Here is a 23,806-nt window from a genome sequence, read left to right on the forward strand (position 1 = left end):
ACAGTGACAAGTACTGGGGGACAGTCACTTCCCTAGTCCTGCTGGACACACTGTTCCTGATACAGGCCAGGACACTGTTGACCTTCTTGACCACCTGGGCACATTCTTGGCTCATATTCAGCTGTCTGTCCACCAACTACCCCAGGTCCTTTTCTGCTGGGCAGCTTTTCAGCCACTCTTCCCCAAGCCTGGGGTTGTGGTGGTGATCCAAGGGCTACATGGGCACTTGTTTATTTGTGATTAAGAGTGATTATTGCTTCCAAGTCATGCCTTTAAATGTTCAGATGTTGCCCAATGCAAAGAAAGGTCTGCTTCCTACTCAGGATCACTTACATACCAAAATGCAATAAAAAAAGAGAGAATAGGCAGAAAGTAGGTTTTCTGGAAACAAAAGTAGATAGAAAGGCTTGAAACTGGTCACTTACACTGATTTGAGGTTGTACTGCTGGAAGTCCTAAGGTAATGTTGGGCAGAGAAGGGGACGTGTAAAGACTCAACAAGTTCACTGATTCATCCTGTATCAACAGGCGTTGCTGTGAAACCAGTTGCTGGAATAAAGGGGAAAGACAACAGATGTATAAACTCCAAGCTTTTTATCTTGGTTACTTTACCCTCATTATCCTGCTGCATCGAAAGCCAGTTATGTACCATGCATTGGTTTGCATCCCAGTGGGGTTCCAGTTAAGGAAAAGTACTGTCCCTGTGAAAAGGCTGTTGATAATTCTTTTCTTAACAAAACAGCTGATACGTGTCTGGGATTATGCCTTGCTTAGTAAGTCAAATTTCCATGCAACACCAAAATCTTGAGGATTCCTAGACCATCTCTTCTATTAAACTTCTCATCAGTTCTTCTTATCAACTGCACTTTCGCTGCTAGAATCTCAGCAGGAACTTAACCAATGAATTAAGGATTACATCTAGCTGAATGAAAGGTGTCATGAATGTGGATGTTTACTTTACCATGGTTACTAAAATGTTTGTTGTAAGGTAAAAAATGTGGCTCCTACCTAGTCCGTGTATTTTCTTACCCAGATGGTAAGAACCCGTATGGGATATTATGGTAACATCCCATATGGGGATGTTTCAGGCACATTATTTACTTCTATCACATGGGAATTTTGGGAAGAAAGTGAGGCAGATTACCACATCTGCCATTTAAAAAAATGTACTTTGTCTCTCTCTTTCTCTGCATATAAAACACCCCAGCATCCTATCATCCTCTGATGGTGGGATACCCCTCACAGCCCTCCCTTCAAGTTAAAATCTTTAACACTTCTTTTGCATCCTTGTGATATAACTTTCCAGAACATGGAATTGCTGATACATTTTTAATTACTGTCAAGTAAAACCAGACATTCTACAAAGATCACCCTCTGCCTTCCATTCTAGATTCATTGGGAAGAAACATAAAAAGTTACATTACCACAACAGGAATCTTTTTGAAGCCTTTGCCTTTCTGCTTTAACAGTCATGTTTTTCAACATGTGGTCTAGTATAGTCGCTTGAATTACATTTTCTGTTTAACTCTTGCTTCCCTCCCAGAACTTTAACACAATAAGAGCTACAAAGGTCTTATTAGACTTAGGAACTCTGGCATGATATGGTCCCCAAGGGACCAACATCCTTGAAAAAGAATACCCTGTGTAACAGTATGACACAGTGACTGCTTTCTTCCCAAACAAAAAGCATATGGGACTCCAATAATAGACCACCTCCAAGAGGGATACTGCACACTCGGGCTTTGACTAAAGTAAATATAATAACTTGTCAAGCATGTTGTGGGGAGCTGTAGATTTTCCCCTGGACAAACCTGGAATATCAATTAACTCTGTAAAATACTTCGTGCTAATACAATGCAACTTCAGACCATCAATGAAAAGTGGTTAAGCACAAAAACACAGGATGTTATTCCAAAACATAACCTTCCTCATACAGTTTGTTTGGAGATACGACCTATCACTGAGACAATAACAGTAGAAGTCTATCTCTGTCATTTTCTTTTGGTACCTAGGGAATGTCAACAGATAGCATAGGAAACAAAGAAGCTTCACTTGTATATTACATTAATTCCTGCCTAACTGTGTCTTGCCTTGATAACATCCACTTTTGACCATGAATAAAACTAAGTATGTCAAGACTATGGAGATATTATTCAGACAGACTAAAAAGATTTAACTGAAAAAGGACAATGAGGCAGCTCTGATGTGCCTCCTGGAATATAATCGAATTTATAGCAATTGTAGCATCTATACAAAGCCACATCAAAAATCCACATTTCCTTTTTGGTTCTCAGTACACCACTATTAACTTCTAAGATTTAAATGGTTGTTTCATGAGGCAGAATCAATCACGTTATGGGAGTTTAATCTCGAAAACACAAATTTATTAGTAAGAGCATTTCCATCCAACTTCTATTACTGTGAATAACCAGTAATTTTCATTTTGGTAACTGACTTTTAAAAATATTTTCAGGTAATATTAGCCTAAATACCAGTTAAACCTCGTCTCCCAAAATAAGCTAGTAGTCCATGTGCACAGATGAAGGTCCTGTGTATGCTGTGGCACGACTGCATGGCCTCACCTGCAGCCTCTCTTTTTCCACAGTTGACCATACCTTGAGATGGTGGCACAAGCTGGACTTGCCAGTGTCATTTGGCTAAGCCACAGTCCTTGTCCCATATGCAGACTGGATGGTTGGGATTGGCAGCTAAATTACCCCAAAAAGCAACTTGCCCTCCTCGCTCCTCTCTACACGTACTCCCTGGGTCCATGGATCCTGCTTCCTGATGGTTAACATAGCCTGTTCACAGAGCTAACCTTTTTCTTAAAATAGAATACAATAACTAAATATAACAGCTCACGATGATCAGCAAGTAACTATATTTAATTGTTGTCCTTCTGTTGGGCTACGGGGACCTGCTGAGAAGCAGGAACACCTACTTCATATCTGCTCCTACAGTAAGGTTGTCATAGCTTTGAATGTTCACAATTACTCACACTGTTCTTTCTTAAAGCTTTTGGGGTGGGTTTTTTTTTTTTTTTAATTAATTAGACTTTCTTCACAGACTCTTGAAGCAAACATGACCTGCTGGTCAGAAAGCTATACATTTTGCCACTAGCCACTTGCAAAGAGCACCTCGAGGAGCTGAGCGTTGGAAACACAGTGCTGTGGGGTTGCACAAACCAAGGACGTGTTTAAATGCATGTCATTTTTATGTCTCCTGCACAATCAGGTGATATCCTAGGAAATCCTGCTCTCCAAAGCACAAAAAGAAAGAAAAAGTGATCCAAAGCCCGCTTACACCAACTGGAAACTTCCCATTGCCTCCAATGGCTTTTGACCAGGCCATGAATGCCTGGAAAATGATCCGAAGCCCGCTTACACCAACTGGAAACTTCCTATTACCTTCAATGGCTTTTGACCAGGCCATGAATGCCTGAAATTAATCATTTGAGGTGACTAAGGCAGGTTGTCCCTCTGAACTCGTGGTGTCCAGGGGCTCAATCCTCCTTGCTTTTCTCATGGAAGTAAGGTTTAGTCCCAGCACAGCAGGTGACCTGAAAGCATCCACCCTGATCCAAGAGACAAATAGCTACTGCGGTGAACCTTGATGGTACTGGAGACAACCCGGCCTAATAAAAACAGCATTTTATTTATAAGGTGCAATTAAAATCTTGAGTTTAACTTTCAAGTTTCATATAACGAGACCAGTGTTTTAACAAATGGTACTGAAAGTACCGTGAAGGGAACTGCGATGGTAAAAGATTATCTGCAAAAATGTAGCACTTGCAGGGCACCTTTGTTCATTCAAAAAAATGTAAATGTCTGCCCACCAGACTGTCTGCTCCAGGGGGTAAAGCACTTAAAAGCCTCGCTATTCAAATGGATACAGCAAAAATACTCTAAAAATCTGTTTCATTTCTGATAATGCTCTAATTTTGTCCATGCACTAGAGTGTAATCATTTACGGTATTGACTCATGTTTTACTGGTAAATGCCTCTCTGTCATAGCAACCTGTTTTCCCCCAGCAAAAAAGTGTTTTATTTGCTGCCATGCAAACCACGGCTCTCCACCCACTCAGATATGAGCACAACACTTACTGCAAATGTCACAACAGCGATTATGAAACAACAGCAACGTGAGTCATGCAGGATTACAGCAAAACAAGTGATATTTTGGGTGATTTTGGAACACTTATCCTATTATTAGAAACTTCTGTACTCTGTGTATCTGATGAAAAATTGATTAGATATATAGCCTTTGAGAGCTGGCAGCTAATGCTAAACTAGAAAAGAGATACGTAGGGGTTTGGCTGCTGTTAAACTACCAAAGCAAATCCCACTGAAATCAAAATGCACTGAAGTTGAGATTTATGGAAAAATATTCAAGCCCACAGGACCACAGTTCTAACAGTCCAGTAACCAGAGAGGTAAAGAAATCCCCGAATGGATCCAGAAATGGAAATCCTTAGTTTCAGCTTCTTAGCACACTTCCAGTGAATTAAGTGACTGACTCCAGCACGCAGAGCCCAACTTCTGAAGGAACTTTTTAGGCTCATTTGAGCATCTGAGATTATACGGTGGGGCTACTACTTCTGATGTCTAGCACATGTAACGGCAAAGGATATGTAATGCGGTGTTCTATTAATAAACAGAATGTAACTGCTGGTTCTTGGTTCTTGCTACCTTTCCAAATTTCCCCAAACAGAGATTGCCAGCCCGACCAGACTGCATGCATTTCTGATGGTGGTTCAACACTACAGGCAAGGGTCCAGAAACTATAACATGCAAAGTAATAAGCATCAGTCTGAGACATTATTCCCTTTGCAGTTTGTAGTATCCTCAAGTCAATACAAGATCCAACCAGACAAGATTTCCTGTTTAAGACAGCACTAACATCTACACATTACAGACTCCCACTTAAAACATTCCCAAATTTAAAATATACCATTTAATGCCACTGAACTAGGATCTGATCTAATCCAAATGATGGATCTTACTCTGCATCATTTAAACTTCTTTGCAATCACATCCAGGGGGGCTATGAGGCAAGACCACATGTTAGCCATCAATGCAATTTTTTTTTTTTTCTTTTTGGTTACGGGCCAGAGAGAGGCTACTAATCAGTGTGCAGAGGTCACCCACCTGCCCCCTGGATCATAGTTCACACACACAATTAATTCATTATGGGGAAAAGTCACTGCTGGAGGTTGAACTGCCCATTCCAGGTTTTTTTGAGGTGAATGTCCTGCCACTGACCTGGAGAAACAGCTCCATTAGCTAAAACTCTGTTAAATCACATTTTCTTATGCAATTTTTCTAACGTAAACAGTGTAAAAAATTCATAGAAAAATTAGCCACCAAAGCAGAAATTGCTGTAAGTATAGGCACTGGGTACAGAATATTGTGGAACTTCATTCTCAGTTGCATTAGTCTATTGCCCCTCTACAATACTGCCCCGGGAAGCATGGCTTAGGCACGTCGTCTATGCTAAATGAGGTTTATCGCAACTGATTTACCATCTGCATTCCTGTTGTTACAGGCACGTATGTATGAAACAAAATAAGGAGCAGATAAGATTCCTTCTGTGTACAACCCTGCTTCACAAAGCAAGTGCCCAAGACTCCCGGCATGTCAGTTATGTTGGGCAGAACTGCCCTGATAGGGAAACTGAAGTACAGTAGAATAAAAGGCAGATGTGAAAAAGCATTTAGTCACTTAACTTCAATACTGTAATTTAAAAAAATCTACTTCAGCAGCCATCTGAACTTGGGATCACCCTAACTCCTATGTGTTAGGGTCACCAATGCCTGTATCACTTTTGCACGTGAAAGTTCATCAGTGTTCAGCAGTGTGCACCTCTGCAGGTTATCCCAGAAGACAACCTTCTGCAACGCAGATGCTTCCAAGTTCCTTCCATAGCTCCCTCCCACTCTTCCAGCAGCATCACCGCTGCTTTTGCTTGGACTTTTGTTAACAAAGTGTCTCCTGTATGTATGTATGCCATGCATAAAATACTCTGATGTCAGCCTGCAGTGTCCTGCTATCCCTGATAATTGTATCTTCTGCAATTACTCTGCTGTGAGTGTGATCAAATTGAAGTTTCAAATCACTCCAGTGATCTGAAAACTGAGCAATTATCTATCCAATAAAGAGACAGAGTCTTACCTCAGCTTGAATGTTAGATGGCAAACCCGAGCTGTCGTTTTCTGTTATGCTGCTGGTCGGACCATTGCTCGGGGAACTGGGACCTGATCCAGGGGAGCTGCTACTGACCGAGGATTCTGAAAAACAGATTATGCACACATGAATTTCACACTGCAAAGGAACACATGATCTTGATTAATTGTATACTCTTTATGGCACGGGGCTCTTTTTTGCTGTAGAAAAGTGTCTATCTGTTATGAATGAGCTATTTACATAGGTTAAAGATTTTTAATTCACCCTCCCTTTCTTTTGGTTTTCCTTTTACAGTGCTAACGAGGCAAGATATACTCTTTTTCTTTCCCCTTCTGATCTCTCTGCTCCACAAAGGAAGAATTTACTACTTATTTTTCCCACAAAGATGGTATGATACTCCGCATCAGGCAGAGATACAGTCGTAGAGCTTGTAATGAGTAAAAAGAAAAGAATTCTTTTTAATTGCAGAGAGTCCTGCCTCTGTAAGAGATCAAAATGACAGAGATAGCAGGCTTGCAAAGGTCATGATAACATGTCGTCAATTCATGAGGCCTACTGCCATCCCCTACTGCCATCCCCCTTCTGTTTGGAAAGGGGTTGAGCCCCTTGTGCTCTAATAATTACATATGCAAGTAATAATGGCAAAATACACACCACTTTCACTAGGTCTTTCGCACAAATATGAAGAAACACTAACAGCATACAAAAATCTTCAAATAGCATTTGAAAGGCCGCATGTTATCTTGATTTAAAATTTCCCATGTTCTGTCTAAGATAAAGGGGAAGAGGATGATCTCATGGTGTGGTGTTGTATTGAGTTATTCTAATCCTACACTGATATAAATTAAATTTATGTAATGGAAACACTTAACAAGGTTAAAGACGGAAGAGCACAGCATTAGTAGAGGTAAGCCTATTTCACAGGATAGTTTTCAAATTAAAATACTTGAGAAGTTAACATAATTAATATCGAAATGTGGCAGTGAATATTCTATAGCCACTTTGCTTCTTTGCTCTTTCTGCCTCACTTCACGTGCAAAAATATATCCTCATTTTGACTGAAGTTACCAGGAAATTTCCCAGCTGTTTCTTGGACCAGTTGCTTTTTCCTACTAGAGCTTTATCTTGATTTACTGAAGTGAATCCGTACCCAGCTATTCTGGGTCAGAAACAGTCAGAACTGGTCAGGGAAAGCTCTTGCACAGTATTCTCACTAGTTTTCATAGAAGAGCAGAGAAACAAACTTACTATTTTTTTCTCAGTTTTTTAAAAATCACAACAGCACTTTTTGTATAAATAGACATTTAAATAAAGGGCTATTTTCAGTTAAAAGGGGAAGAAAAAAAAAAGGAGAAAAAGGTGTCAGCCAGAAATGTTTGATCAGGGAAGTTCTGATCATGCAAAATGCCATATAGTCAATATTAATAACTATAATGGCAATCTGTAAGCCTCCAAATTATTGCCAGAGCTAAGAAGAGAACATATTGCTCTTTCAATGGCTGCAGAAAAAACCTCCCGGGATAAGTACTTCGCTTTATAGCTTACAAAATATAAATCAATCAGCTAAAACTAAGGAAGTGGAGATCAAGAATCTTGCTAGAGCTTCAGCAAATGAAAATAATAAATTAGTTGTAAAAAATTCTACTCTGGAAATAATCTACAGGGAAATTACCTTATTTAGCTACTTTCACACTTACATTCACATCCATGTGCCCGTTTTACACAAAAGAAAAGCTGTCACAAGAATGGCATGTATGGGGACACTGATGGGAATTTGTTCGCGTTGCGTTGTATTTCCATCTTGGTGTGACATGATTCTGATGCACCAAGTGAATTCACATACATGTCTGACAGACTAGTAACAGTTGGCTGAACTAACAGACTAAACCAGTTGTTTTTCTCCTTGTAATCCCTCCCTATATGCATAATTCTGTATTTTTACATGCTAGAAATTCCTTCATAATTATTAAGAATACTTTCTGTCTGATATAACCAACAATATTCCCCAGAATAGTTAAACCTTTCAACTCTTCCTTCTCAAAAGAACAGCTTATTGAGCCCTTCCATCAAAATCAACTAATCTTGGCATTTTCAAACAAGAGAAACCAGAGGGATAGGGCCAAATACAAGCTTCTAAAATGTCCTTGGTTACCAGATAGGTGTTTGTGTGCCAGCTATTCGCATCTGCATTTCCCATGGGAGATGGGAAGTGGGAGATGCAAGGCCCAGAATGTTGTCCATGTACAAAATACACAAATTAAGGGAAGAGACTATTCTTGTTTTCCCCTTTCATGTCCCTTGCCACCAAAAGTCCACCATTTCTTTGTTCTTGTACTTGCTGTTGTAAAGTACTGGTTTCCAAGCTGGTTTGAAAGCAAGGTTTTCAAATTAACAATGACTTTTTAATAAGTGGTAGAAAGCTATGGATGACAAGCTAATTATGCACAACCATTTATTTAATATGGTTTTCTTTTCAGCAGGATTAAAAAAAAAACATAAACCCTTTTGTTTAGCAAACAGTTTAAATTTCAAAACACTACTACTATTCTGTGAGCAGTCGAAGGTGATACAGAATTTCTCCATTCTTAATTACCTGTCACCTCGAAAAGTCGCTTCTTGAATGAACTGACAACATTCCCATCCTTCCTCCTGAGTAAAGGACTGCTTCTCCTCTCTGTCACCTTCTGTTTTAACCGTGAACGTACCTTCAAATTGGGCTCTGAAGCTGGAAATGAAGAGAAGAAAATAAATGATTACAAATCAAATTACTGCTTTTTGTCAGACACCACTGACTTTCCCTGTAGGACCTCATCTGATCCAAGGAGGGTCTGGAGGCAGATTTTACTGCCCAATCCTTCCCAGCCATCTTGATGCTCCTCACAAAACTCCAGTTCAGACTGGAGACAAGGAAAGAGTGGAAGAGAGAGGAAAAATTTTGGATCCCAGTATTTTTTTCATCCTATTTCAACTCTGTAGATAGCCATTAATTTTTGTTACTGTCCTAAGTATTAATTAGAGATGAATGCAACTTTTATTCTACATCATTTTTATCTCTCTTGTAGGTGAATACTTGGATGGAAACACTGCTTGGAACTTGGAACCTTATAATTGGATTATGGTCTGATGACAGAAATAGAGAGAAGCCTCCACTGGTGCCTTTTGATTTCTCTTAGAAATATAAATTATGACAAGCCTTGCTGGCAGAACATTTCTTGGTCAGCAATTTTAGGCCCAGAACTTCAATGTTTTCTGAGTAACACACCAAACAACTAGATTTATGACAGTGTCCTAGGAACATTTACACAGAAAAATATATGCTCTGAAAACGAAGAAGTAGGATTGATTCCCAGAAAACCTAGGATTATATTTAATGCACCTTGGGCAAGTTCCACCTTTGTTTCCTAAATGGACACAGTCTTTTCATATGAAGGCCAGAGATGAAGCTCTGCTGTGCTTTTATTCTGTGATATTTTTAGCACGATAAAATGTTTCATGTACTCATTTATCTGTTCTTCTAAGTAAACCCTCTATCAAAGAGACTGCTAAGAGCTAGTGAAAGATAATTGTGGAATAGAATTTGTTTATATTTCCCTTTCTGGAACTGAGGCTTGGCTGAGCAATACCTCAAAACAGAGAGCTGGAAACTGGGATCGGTTCTCTCTCCTATGCACAAACCTAAGTCCAGTCTCAAAGAAGGAGCAAGAGTCAGCAGAAAAACAAAATAAATGAAATTTTCATTCAATTCAGCATTATACCCTTTGTCGCTTTGGGGCAGGAACTCAATCCTACACTTCCAATTCCAGTCCCTGCCCAGCACGTAACATGGCAGGTCTGTCTCCTGCTGTCCCCCTTGTTCCCTCAGGGATGGGGACATCAGAAATGGGAGCGAAGGGGCTTCACCTCTGCCAGAGAGCTGCTGTAACCTGCAGTGCCTTGAGTGCATCTCAGACCGAGATACACAGTCCAGAAAAACACTGGAAATCCTTAACAATAACAATATTAACAAGAAATTTACTTTTTATTAGTTACTACTATTATTAAGACCACTGGTTTTAGTGAAAATATAAAAAAAATAAAGCCTGAAAATATCAAAAATAACAATGGGCTAAGATTACTTTCACCTCAGATCTCATCTAGGTACGATGACATTTGGAAGAAAAGGTGCTCACTCCTTCTGCACTTATGGTTATTTCGATGTATACTATTCCATACTCTTAAAATTCAGGATAGTATTTTCACACCCGTGACAGACTAATCCTCTGCAACACTCACTGGAGAAATACTTCACTTCAATGTGAATGTTTCATGCTCAGTCACAGCGATTGCCTTTCTATTTTTACCACATTCCCATCATATTCTGCATCTGAATCAATCATACAAGCAGAGAATGCAGACTTTGATGTCAATGTCTGAATTTATGAGCCATCTGAGAAGATACCCCTTGCGTGAAAGATGAAGATCATTTCTAAATGGAAAAAATCAATTTTAAAATGAAAAGGCATGGAGAGGTGTGCTTTATAAGTTATAAAATAAATCTCCCAATAAAAAACAAAGCCAAGGTTCGAGGAGTGTTTGCTTCAAATACTAGCTTTCTTGAACATCTCCCATGAGACACTGCCAGCTCCTAGCATGGTACCAGCTAGGACTCAATGGCTGGCAATAAGAATTCCAGTTTCAGTGCACTAAATACCCAAATTTAAATAATTTGAGGATGTTTGCTCCCATGGACAAAACGCAGAACTGCTAAGTGTTTTTTTTAAACTCGTTTGTGGCTGAGGCATTGATCTGGTGTGTGACTGTAAAGGTCACTGTATGGTCCTGCCCCACTGAAGATGAAGCCAAATTACTGTTGTCTGCAACAAGTATGGATCACAACAGCAATCCCATGTGCGTCAGTGCACTCCTACAGGAAGGCAGGAATAACACATCTGCAACTGTCAACTGTCTTCTCATAGTTAAAAAGGCAAAATTAAGTGCTTTAAGCTTCAAGGATTGAGCTGTGGATTAAAGTTATAAATGTATATGTATACATATACACGCAGACTGCTCCAACGCACATACATGAGATTATTTAGAAACTATTTTAGTTCTTTAAATTCTGAAATGCAAACAAGTGAGCTAAAAGTGAAAATAAATTTTTCACACTCTTTATTTTTTTTAATTAAATTGTTGTCCTAGTATTTGCAAGGCCCTTGAAAAGCCTTAATCTACCTTATGTTTCAAATGAGTATTTGGTTCAATACTTTAGTGCTTCTTAGAAGTGGTCTATAGAGGGATAATGCTCAGAATAACTGTTTTGCATTAGCTGCCCTGGAAGCATTTCTGCTGCACATTATTACCACCTTTGTGCAGCTTAATTAATCTGCTGCTGAAGTTGACCGTGTTCAACACTCAAAGGCTTCTCCATGTGGAAAAGAAGTGTCACATGGGGAGCCAGTGCCAAATAATATCTGAGGCTGAACATTTACTCACCAGCTTGCTGCAGAGTAGCTTCATGTGCAGATGCAAGCCCCTAAGAATTAACCTTTTTTTTTGCTCCATTAATACCACAAAATAATTGAAATACCTCCATGCAGTCTATTGCCTTATGTGGCAATTCAACCACAAACCAAGACACTGACTCAGCAAGATAATTAATGCACGTGGGTAACCTTCTATACACCAAGCATCCCACTGGGATCCAGGACTTCACACCAGATTAATTCTACCCCATATAGGACCCATCCTGTATCTCACCTTCCTGAAGAAACGGGGCCTCTCTAAAGCCATGGAGCTGCTGAATGAGGTGGGCTTTGCTGGGTTAGATGCCTGCACCTACAGTGGGCAGAATCATCTCATCAAGGAGCCAGAATACCAGAGACAAGAGAAAAGCAAGAACACATGGCCAGGAGTGTGGCAGATGAGGAAAACAGGACGGCATGTTTTCATGGCAGCCAGCTGGTAGGTTGGGCTATTCATCAAAAACCCTGCTAAGAACCAGTTTGCATCTGATATTGGTCTAATTGGTAACTAACAGCCTTTTTGCTCCACAAATCTTTGCACTTGTACTACATCTAGCACTTTGGAATGAGTAACAATCAGTTCCCACTTGGAGAAAGGGAAAATATATTATTTGAGAGTGTTTTGTTGCAAAGAAAACAAAAAGACACAGCTATTTTCTCTGAAGGCCATCAAAGCCCACCTCATTGATCTTGATGGGAATCAGTTAATACCAATTTGAGCAATTCACTTGAGTGGATTTCAGGAAAGACTAGCCTGAAAATGACTTTGTTTATGTAACTGCAGCATAATTTGGAATAATGAGATGTTACAGTAATACTGCTTGTTCAGTCTCATTGCTATTACTTGGCTTATTTCTTTATCATTTTTAACGCTGGTAATAGTGAATTTGTACCACTCTTTAAATGACTCTAAGTGGGAAACAGGTATGAAAGATATAGAAAGCATTAGTTTAAACAACAGAAGATATAACAAGCAGCCCAAGGACTGGTTAACTAATTCCTTGGCGTGACTTGTAATTATCTCTACAGAACTGAGAATTTTGGTTCTAGGCGAAGAAAAAAGGCAGCATCTCAATGATTCTTCTCATCTTTTATGGTGGCTTCATGTAGCAGAAAAGAAGAAAGTTTACTGTTAAAAATGGAAAATATGCAGGCTTCTATATACACATTAATTTCATCACAACAACCATCGTTGCTCAGGTGAAAGAAAACTATTCTCTCCTGAGAAACACAATACTGAAGCACAAGCATGAGAGGTAGGAAAGTGATTTGGCAAATTCGTTATGTCCTGTACTCCACTTTGCTTAATATTAGCAATTTGCAGATACTAGCATTAAAGAATATAGCCTGGGGCCAGATTGCTCCCAAATGAGCTGAGGGTTTTTCGACAGGGCTTTGCTTCACTGTTCCTTTTTATTAAACACACAGAGATATTTAAGAAGGGATAAAAATCCTTTCTACGCATGGGGAGAGGACATATATATGAAGGGAATGTAAAAGATAATAAGGCACTACTTTCTGATGGGTCCTGGAACACAGTACTACTTTTGTATCAGAAGAGTGTGTGCCAACTCCAAATCAGCATTTAATGAAGCCAGGCAGGAAATGGGGGATGGGAGACGGTGCACAGCGAGCAGGTCCTCATCTCGGGGCTAAAGCCATATATAGGAAACCTGAAGAACAGAAAGTGAGCTTTTGTCCAGACTTCGAAAGGCTCTGAAGTGAAAGCATTTCCTTTTCCTCCCTGGCAGGCTGGCTCAGAAAAGCTGTGGGGCAGTCGAGGTAAATGATGCTAAATTTGGCTACAAGGATTCCAAACAACAGCACGAGCAACAGCAGCAAAATTCACGTCTTACTTGAGAAAGATAAATTGTTCCCTATTGCCCAGGCACCAGCTCTTATCACTAAGATCATTTCGGAACAATAACTTGGACTTCTCTAGCGGATTTAAGTCTACAGAGACAATTAAAAACAAAGACTTCATGATCTTCAAGTAAATCTTCACTGGTATTCTCTATTTCATTTGCTGTCATTTTTTTTTAGGCTGTGAAGGGTCATATATTATACAAATTTGAATATATTCTATGCTGTACTCCGTGCAGGAGTTATTAACTGCTTTCTTCCTGCCTTATATCTGACTAGTATCAGAAAGGAATACATAGCCAAGGAATCCTTTTCCTTTTTTCACCCCACGTAAGTTGTTATTTTTTATATTATTGTACTAGAGACCTGTGCAGAGATAATAATGTGCTTTACAACACACAACCACAACAGTCCAGGCCTGTCATAGCTTAAAGTCAAAGTTCTAGGATAAAGCTATGATGTATGGGTAGAGACCATCAGAGGTACAAGAGAAAATAATGAGATGGTAGTGGTTAGTGTGACAGTGGTATTGTGAGCATACCAGTGGCTCATCCTTTGTCAAGTTTCTTTCTAGTACTCTGGGAACTTAGCATTTTCAAGAAGATACTCAATGCAGATCACGAGATATCTTTAAGATCTCTGTGGGGATTTCCCCTGAAGGAAGAGAAGCAGAATGGGAGAAAGCACACTGTGAAGAGATCCCCATTTTGTTGGTTTCACTCCATAGTGCAACAGGTTCCTGGTCCATGCCATGGGCTCCCAGTCATCATAGTAATACACATAAGGAACAAAGCAGCCTGTCTGTGCCATGCCAGGACCTGGAGGTAAAGGGGGAAATCAAATCCCACCTTACTACTGCACTAACCAAAATAGCCAAAAGAGATATATCTAAGATTCCTAGGAAGCCAGTCTGAGGGTAGTGGGCTAGGGACAAATTTTCCAGTTTCCCCCTCAGTGATGTATGCAGAATGAAAGGCACAAGATACCCCTTTGTTACCCCTATCAGAAAGAATAAATGAGAAGATAATCTGGGCTTCCTCTCCAAAATTATGAACGCAACCAAAGCCAGGCAGAAAGCTAGAGAGGCTGAGAACACAGGTCAGGGACCAAAACTCCAGCTTTCTGAGCCAGTTCATGGAGACCTGTGAATGAGTCTGTCCTTCTGAGAGACCTGATGGTCTCACAGCCTTTCCTCTGCCACACGTGGTTCTTGCAGACATGTAAATAGGCTGTGCTCTGCATGGAGCTTCTGACTTCTGCTCCGGCTTCCTGTAGGCAGCCACAGACTGTTTCAGCCACCTTCATGCAGCTGAATATATCAGGCCCAGACAAGAGGAGCAAATACGTGACTGACCGACATTTGCTGCAGAAGCCCACACCCCGATACAAGACAATGGTGGACAACGAACACGTGGACATCCTCCCCACTGGCTGACAGACTGGGAGACACCAGCATGTAGTAGAATTGCGTAGGTTCGATGACCTCTAAAGTCCTGGTGATTTAAAATGCCATTTCTGAAAGAGTTTTAAATTAGATTCATGAGACTGAAAGCCATTTACGCATGCCCTCTAAAGCTCTTCCAAGAACTACATGGACCTGACCGCTGGGTGGTCCCACCGAGGCGGGAGCGCCAGAGAGAGCGGTACAGGATGGAGACACTTTGTTTTTCTGGCTTGCATCACCTCATGTGTTTTCAGCATATACTGAAACTGTTTCCTGTACAACCATTTGCTTCAGGGGCAGTGCTGGTCATATGTGAAACCCTTTAGTCCTTTGCTTTATTTTACTTTTGTAAAAGGTAGAACGCTTTATTTATTCAGACTAAGGTAAATATCCATTCCCTAAATAAAAAAACAGGTTTAGTGAAACACATGGTAAAAGAGCTAATTAGATTAGGGGGGATCTCTCAGCCCTTCAGCTCTCTTCAGGCTAAGGAAGCCAATTTAACAAGATTAGCAATTTTTCATTGATTTCCTAAAGATGGTTAAAAAATGAAATATTCCCTGAAGACATTTTGAATAACTAACTTTTCCTTATTATTCACTGCAGTCCTTATGAATCCACCCAAGTATTATCTTTCTAGGAATGATTTATTGAGTTAGGTGTAGGAATTACTTAGAGTACTGCCTGCATTTAGCCAGAATTAGAGGTCTTGATATTTTTCATTGAAGGATGACCAATGTGATATATTTCCTGCTATTATCTGCATGTAACCTATGAGGCAAAAGAACAGGTTTCTTGATAGAATCCTTAATTTCTATTCCTTGGCACAGAAACAGCATCTCCTTGCATTTGCACCAACTGGGATATATAGTGGTTACAACGAGGAGGACATGGTTTCACTGGGCTCCTTGGGTCCTCATTACATGTCAAGTCTGTTGAAACCATGACATATTATTGCTGTCAGATCCATCTTAATCTTCTTCCATGTAAATTTATATCCTTTCGCAATAATAAATAGTGGATTAAAAAGCAAATAATACGATATTGTCTTAAACATAGAACAAAAGAAAAAGGATATTTTAAGATTAATTCTCCCCTTCCCTGCACATCTTTAAATTCTGTAAATTTTTTCCACTCACGGAAGCCAAATCACATCTGAGTTCTCAGGACGTGCAGAGGAGAAAGAAGAAGTTGAAATGGGCCATTTAATAGAGGACATCCCTCATTTGAATGTTAATAACCAAATTTAGATACGCATGACTGACAGGCCTTCTGGTTAGGTCTCCACTGGTTATTCTCACCCCCACTTCTGACCATATACACCAGTCTACCTGGGAAGAAATAATGGGAATATAATACCATACTTTCTGCAAATATAACTAATCCCACTCTTCAGCCTAAATTCTCCTCCAACATCCATTGAATCACTACTTTTGCACAAGAAAAATTATGTTCCTCAGTGAAGAAGTGCCAGAGATAATCCCCTAGCCCCAAAAGTCAAGGCTTTTGCAGGGTCACAATTTGACCCCTAGACACATGATTTACGTTTTATAGAATAATCATGCTCTCGATTATGTTGTTCCCCAAGCCCCGTACAAGAAGGAATTAGTTAATAAGGTGATTAAATCCCACAGATCTCAATCTAGGAAGATATCCAGCAGTGATAACTCACTGATGGCAGGCAAAAAGTATAATCTAGTATTTCATCGACCTTCAGAAATTCATGATGAAAGACCATCACCTTCCCCCCCCCAGTTTAACATCACATCAATGTCATCAGTAGACAAGAGCTGGGCAGGTCTAGATTGCTGAAACGTACTCCTTAGAGTTGTCCAAAGGCAACAGAGACTACAGGATGCCAAGGAAACAAAAGCAACCAAAACACAGCACATCTTGTTTTCCTAGCAGTTGGGAACTACGGGCCAAATTCAGCCCTAGAGTAGGAAGGCATTTCAGCTCCACTGAAGACAAATGAAGATAAAATTGGCCCACAAATTGTTTGGACTTTCAAAACCTGTTTGTCTAACTTCTGTAGGCAAGGCTGACTTTGTGAAGGGATCTCTCCACGTTAAGTGAAGTGAGGAGAAAACCCCCACCTGTTTAAAGTCTTAATTAGACCTTGCCACTGCACCTTCACAACAAAACTGAATTAAACCAAGTTTACTTTTAGATAGGCTCTTTATGCTCTGGGATATAATTCCAGTCCCCTACAACTTAATTAGCTAAATATACAATGTAAGCTTCCATCTGGTAGAGTAATTTAACAGGAATAATTGTGCACCACCATAACTCAACGAGACACTGAGGAAAAGCACTGAAATGCTATTTCCTTTCCTTTGGAAGAGAATTATGTACAATTTCAGCATGCTTTGCATTTCTAACAGTTAAAGCCAACAGGGAGGTATCACTCTCATTTATATTACTTTCCCATGAGAAAATCAAAAGCAAAGTACAAAGCTTCTGCCGTTGTTCATGAATGGCTCTGTAATGCTTACTTGGCTTTAGCCAGAACATGTTATTTGGCAGCTAAAACCCTTAATTAGAGTTGTGGGTTTGAACAGATTTTTCAGTGAAACTATGTTTTGCAGGAGTTTGGAGAAGTGCAATCTTTACTAACCAACGTCTTCTATTTTGGATTATTTGATACCATGTGATTTCCACTTTTCACTTCTCTCTCGGTTTTTCTCTTTTTGCCATCTTTTAGATGTTCTTGTTTACTTTTCTAAAAGTTTTCAACTCTCCCTGCCCTAGATACAGTGGAAGAACTGTTTCAGTCCCACTGAAATCAAACAGGACAGTTTCTAATGACTTCAAAGAGTCTCAGATTTTATATGCAATATTTTGTGACTTATTTATCCAGAGGGAATATGCTTTGAAATGCCCATTAAAACCATTCAACTTCATTTTTAATGGACATTATGCTCTTAAAGTGATTTAGATTTTAGGACTGGTCCCTGCTTACTATTTAAGCTGTTTTCTTTAGGTTCAAAAGTCAAAAAGGTTTCTAGTATCTGATTACCTGTTTATCAAAAAGTTATACAAGTTCCTCGTTAATACTATTTTATAAAACGTTTCTGAAAACATACACAGTTTGTGTGAAAAAAACTTTATGCAACCACATGAAACAGAACTTTGTAATTCAATTTTGGCTATGGGCATTGGGCAGTAAAAGAAGAACTAAAATAGTATTTAGACCAAGATTGTGTAATTAGTCTAGCCATCAAGAAGGTTCAGAATCAAGCACAGCAGAGTAATTACTGGTAAGAGACAAAGTGATGTGTATACAAATAGTAGGATTTTTGCTAAAACAGAAGAAAGACAGTGAAAAATCTTTATCCAGGTCATCTTGAAACTGAGCAAGAATCACCCACACGTAACACCTTCACTTCCTGCAATTAAATGTAAGTGTTAAATAAAATATATTAGAGGAACAATCTTGCAGTGATGGTCTTTATGGGATTCATCCTGCTGATGACTCCTGTTGAATTCTGGTGCAGGCCTTAGCACCTTTCACAATACCAAAGCATACCTACACAAGTTCTTTTCTCTCTGACAGTGTCATTAAGCCTGCCCTAGCATTCATTTTTATTTAGTTTTAAGCTATCTTATAAACATTTCCCCCTCTAACTTGAGTTAAATTAGAGTGACAGGGCATCCCTCCTCAGCCCCAGCTTAGGAGGCTGCAGAACCCTGATGGACCCGAGATGACTGCAGCCCAGCACAGTAACCCAGATGGGAATCAAGATATCCTTTTTTTTGCCTTCTTTCATTTTTTTTTTTCTTTTCCCACTCTGCCATAAGCACCAGCGATTTCCTTTGGGCTAATCACCAAATCCAAATTTGTCAAGACTGTTCATTAGCTCAAGAAAACAAGGACTTGGAGAGTCCTAAGTAGGGATGCTTAGAATTCCTGAAAAATGTGATAAAATGAGGAAAATCATCTCATGTTTGCCTTGTTTTCCTGCTTTAATAAACAAAGTGCTTGCTCATAAACTCAGAGAAAAACAATGCTTCTCTCTACTGAGCTTGACTTCTTCATTTTGGCAGACGGTAATTAAGGGTTTGTGAGCCTTTTTTTTTTAAACTGAAATCCAAAAGAAATCCAGCTTTTTCATATACTGTTACTTCACAGGAGAGTGTTTTCCTAGAAAATGCAAACAGAAATGGAATTTGGTGGCATGAAAGGGAAAGGAAGAAAAACTTTCACACATGAAATGTTTTTCTTCTCAGTTTCAACTGCTCCAGTAAATTACTGAGTCACTAAGTGCAGAAAGAATAATGGAAAGGAAATATTCTAATTAATTTCTTTTTTGAAAAAAAATTACATCTGCTGAGTTCTCATTCAGGAATCTTTCGCTCTCGTTACACAAGAGCTGTGCTGTTATTCTCCTGCCTAATCAGGTTAACTTAATATGTTTTTTTACAAAGTGATTTTCATGACTGTGCAGCACAGCCTTCTTCTCTTTCATCACGATATTAAACAATCCTTCAGCTCCCCCTTTTTTTTTTTTCCTGTATGAAATTACATAATTTCCCCCCCTCCAAGCAAGAACCTTGCACTATTTGCTATTTAGAAAAAACACCCCTGTATTTCCATTGAGCATTTTTTTGGAAAGCAAGCTACAAAGTTCTTCTCAAATAGTACTATTGTGAGTAATCTTCTGATCCATAAGCAAAATGCAAGTCATAAGCTTGCAATTCCATCAGGAATGAAAGATCCAACTGGCATAAACCCAAAATAAATAGAAATATTGATGGACATTCCCGTTCTGCCATGATTGTGCTAAACTCAGGAAAGAAAAAAGAGTTTATACTTGATATGCTGGTGTCCCCAGGAATTTCTTCCAGCAAAAGCTAAAACATGAGGAGAAATGCAGAAATTCCATCTATAGCAACATTTTAAAAAAGCATGCAGCTTTGATTAGAGACCTAAATTTTATTGGAATTTACTGGCATTTGCTGGTTTGCATCAACAATTGCACATAGAAAATGAAATGTTACAGATTGAAGAAAATGCAAATGTTATGGCCACTTGCCAGAACTTTCGCATTTATTTCAACAAGGTAAAAAAAAAATCAAAAAAACTTTCTTTGCAAATAACTTCTATCCTACCAAACCCATGGGCTTTGCTACGTTTTCGTTAGTTTTACAGCAAACTCATCAAGCAGATAATATTTTCCAGGCTAGATAGACATAGAATTATGGAGATCAGCAATCAAAAGTTCCCCGTATTATATGATCGGGTTCTCAAAAGCGCCCAGCTCCCACCAGAGCTCTTACACCAGTCAGTATGAATTTCAGAAGCGTTCAGTAACGGGGAGGAATTTTCAAACCTCTCTGGGTAATTTAGACGCATTAGTCTCATTGAAAGTTAATGAGGCATGCGCTGCTCGGGCTTTTGGGTGCTTTGCAGGAAACACACGTTACGACTGGTATCCATGGTGAAAGTTGTAGGCATTTTTAAAATTTGATCTTAAGTCGTTTAGGATAAATTCTACTCTCAGCTACAGATGCGTAGCTTCTCCTTACGGTATATTTATCTGTCCAGTGAAGCAATAGCTCCCCTTGCTCTGCTCTTTTGAAAGTCTGTCAACGCAGAGCATCTGAAGGCAGCTGTGCAAAGAGCTGCACATCCCGGCCTCTGGCCCCTCGGACAGTCCCAACCCTCCATCCAGCTAAGCTGTGTGAAGCTACTGCTGACAAGTTCTGCTGCGTCTCGTGCGGAAAGGAACAATCCACACGGCCGGGAGAGTTATTAAGTAACCACAGTCACGTTAGAGGATGTTATCACAGGACGTTCACTCTGGTACCTAACCCTAAACACACCAGCAGCAAGACTCCTAAGTGTGTCTCTGCTTATCTGTACAGCCCATCATACTAGATGCTCGAAGAGGAAAAGTTGCCCAGAATATCTTCATAATATCTTTACTGTAGTCTCTCTGAATTCATTTTTTAAAAGATGAAAAAGAGTTCATTTTAAGGAGGCGCCACTTCAGGACTAATTAAGCAAAGGTTAAATAGATTGCAGAACAAGAAACTGAGCAAGCAAGACTCATGATTTACAACGCCCATGTGACACTTGGGGTTCCCTTAGAACGGAGAAACACATTAGGATGTCAGGAGAGAATCATTCAGCTTTGCTGCCCACTAAATCTGATCTTAGAGTAGCCAATTCAATCAGAATTATCTCCCAGGAGTATTACATTAAGGTTGGAGAAAAGAAAGACACCTCTGTATTTATATTATGAAAATGGAAAATAAAATTGAGAAGCAAAACAAATCTGTGCTTAAAGCCCACAACAGGTATTCCTTTCTTACGGCTGCAAGGAATGTGAGATTGGCTTTCATATGAATTGCTGGCTTCATGCAGGTTCAGCACCACAGAGGGTTTACCGGGAGCCAGTGGCAATAAGTGTTCGTAGCCTCAAGGAAAGGAAAAGAGGTTCACCCCTCATGGCAAAGGTCAGATTTCTGCAGGCTTACAGCCTATCCATATACATGAGTGTTCATGGGACATCTTTGTCTAGTAAGGTCCCATGAGGATGACACAGGCTCCACAATGTCCCCTCTGCCTGGAGGATGGCCCTATAACCATCCAGATCAGTTTGGGGTCATTTGACTTGTGTCGATCTGGTTCCTGTTGCTTTTACCCTCAACCTGATGAACAATCATTGGAACCTTTGTGGGGATGTTGCTGAAGGCTGGAATTAAACAACTCCAGCGTACGGAGAGACTGGACGTGTAAACACAGTATTTAACAGTTGCTATTTTCACGGACGTGGAGAGCTATCAAGTACACTCCCTCACTAACATACACCATGCTATACACTCCATTTATATTTGCTTATCAGGATCACTATGTAAATGTCATAGAAACGGCTATAATAATGATTATATTAGTATTTGTCTATTTATTCTGTAGATATCTTTTCAGAGAGTCATCATGTCCTTTCTTCAATTTTGGAACTGATGCATTGCATGCCCAAATATTTGGAATAACATATAGAAAACATCTGGATTTAATTATATTATGGTCCTCTTATGCAGACAATGGGAATTGAATTAAGGAATATTTTGAAACCCCCACAGAGATATAAAAGTATTAGCAGCTGCACGAGAACTTTACTGTTACAATGTTTGAAAATGTTTTGTTTTACAGATCAACAGTCTGACACATCATAAATATCAATCATAACATTTAGGATATATAAACACGGAAGAAAAATTAAAACTTGCATTTCAAAAACATGTAGATGAATTCACAGCATTTAGAAGACGTGGAGTATATCCTTTTGTTTAAAAAATGAAAATGTATATTCTGTTGGCACAGAAAATACACATCGTATAGTGGTATTAAGCAGAGAACCACATAAGGGCTTATTGTGACTGAATAGCCTAAACAAGATTTTATAGAATCTTGTTATATTGCCACCATATTGTACAAAGAGTAATTCAGCTAGAATAAATTAGCATTTTGCTTTTCATGCTTCCAGTCCTTTGAAAATATTTGGGGATATACTATGAGCTTAGAGAGTCTGCCTCAAAGTATTAGATACAGACTGGATTTTCTTTCTGAGCATATTCTGGTTCCAAATGCCACTTCTTTTCAAGTCAGTACCAGTTTTGCAGTGAGTTTTCAATCTCCCAGTGGCTAAATCACATTCAAAGGCTGTTAAGCACAGTAGGGGGTCAGACTTTCTCTCTGAATGTAACTATATCACTCAACAGCAGACTCATGCAATAAGCGATCTAATGTTTTCTTTTCTTTTTTTTCCCCCCTCCTCTTAGGGTCTCCCTGCATTCCTGGATACCGGTCACTGCACCAAGGACCTGAGGCAACAGCCACATGGACTCCACCACCACCCTTCTAGCTTGCTTTATGGCGCAGAAAAAGGCAGGTCTACAGTTCACCTGCTGTCAAGACAAAAGGTTCAGTTGCTAAATCCTCTGAAACATCCTAAATCCTTCAAACGAACTTTTTCTTGAACAATATTACACATTCCTGTGTGTAAAAAGCCCACACAAATGTGTGTGTGTATGCACGTGTATCCACATAGGTATACAAACTTTGGCAACCAATGACACAAAAGATCATATTAATCCAATTCCTCCTCTTTCCATGAATTCTCCTCAAAATGTCCTGAAAAGCATTGTCTAAAGGCAGCACACCCTCTGAAGACAGATACCGTATCTACCATGCAAAAGCGAGCGAGCCATTAAACCCAGAAGTAATACTGAGACAAAGAAAATAATACCATGAAAGATCCCTGAAATGCTGGTCTGTTTAGAAACTGAATTTATCGGGACTGAAGCTTATACTGGCTGATAGCATTGGGAAACACCAACTCTTGATACCATGTGGTCAGTCCGACCTTGTAAAGATGCTGCCAGGACCTTTGAGCTTACCCATGGTATTATCCTGAATGGGCTTTGTGGATTATGGTACACGCCTTGCTGATGGACAGCCTGGTTAAAATAAAGGGTGGGAGAACTGTTGGGTGAAAGGGGTTGGAATAAACGGCGCTAACTCACCCGTTTTACGGAGTGGAAAATCATCCTTGGCATCCTGTGCTCCTGGCAAAGTGTATTTGTAGGGTGGCGAGGCCCCGCTCAGGGGTGGAGAGCTTTGATCCAGTGAGGTATGGTGGGCAGCCCTGCAGCAGGCACAGAGAGGTCACAAATTAGCAGTCACTGAGGTGACCAGCAGTAACTATCTACACATGTGGTACACATGTCTCAGCTGTGTTTATGTTCTTGTTCCTCTAAGTGTGCACAAACCACAGGCTCATGTAACCAATTTCACTTTTACAGTAAGTT

At 39.7% G+C, this 23,806-nt stretch overlaps 1 protein-coding gene across 11 annotated transcripts in view; it reads right to left on the reverse strand.

Moving 5' to 3' along the window:
• HDAC9 (histone deacetylase 9) overlaps positions 1–23,806 on the reverse strand; it is a 479,210-nt gene that overhangs the window by 210,026 nt on the left and 245,378 nt on the right. For all 11 annotated transcript variants that reach the window (XM_014937804.1, XM_014937802.1, XM_014937807.1 and 8 more), the window contains 4 exons: positions 23,522–23,643; positions 8,775–8,906; positions 6,170–6,285; positions 426–548 (listed from right to left, as the gene is read on the reverse strand). In XM_014937804.1, the coding sequence (XP_014793290.1) occupies positions 426–548; positions 6,170–6,285; positions 8,775–8,906; positions 23,522–23,643 (493 nt within the window). The remainder of the gene's footprint in view (positions 1–425; positions 549–6,169; positions 6,286–8,774; positions 8,907–23,521; positions 23,644–23,806) is intronic.

Source organism: Calidris pugnax, unplaced genomic scaffold, assembly GCF_001431845.1.
Source record: "Calidris pugnax isolate Ruff unplaced genomic scaffold, ASM143184v1 scaffold11, whole genome shotgun sequence".
NCBI lineage: Eukaryota > Metazoa > Chordata > Aves > Charadriiformes > Scolopacidae > Calidris > Calidris pugnax.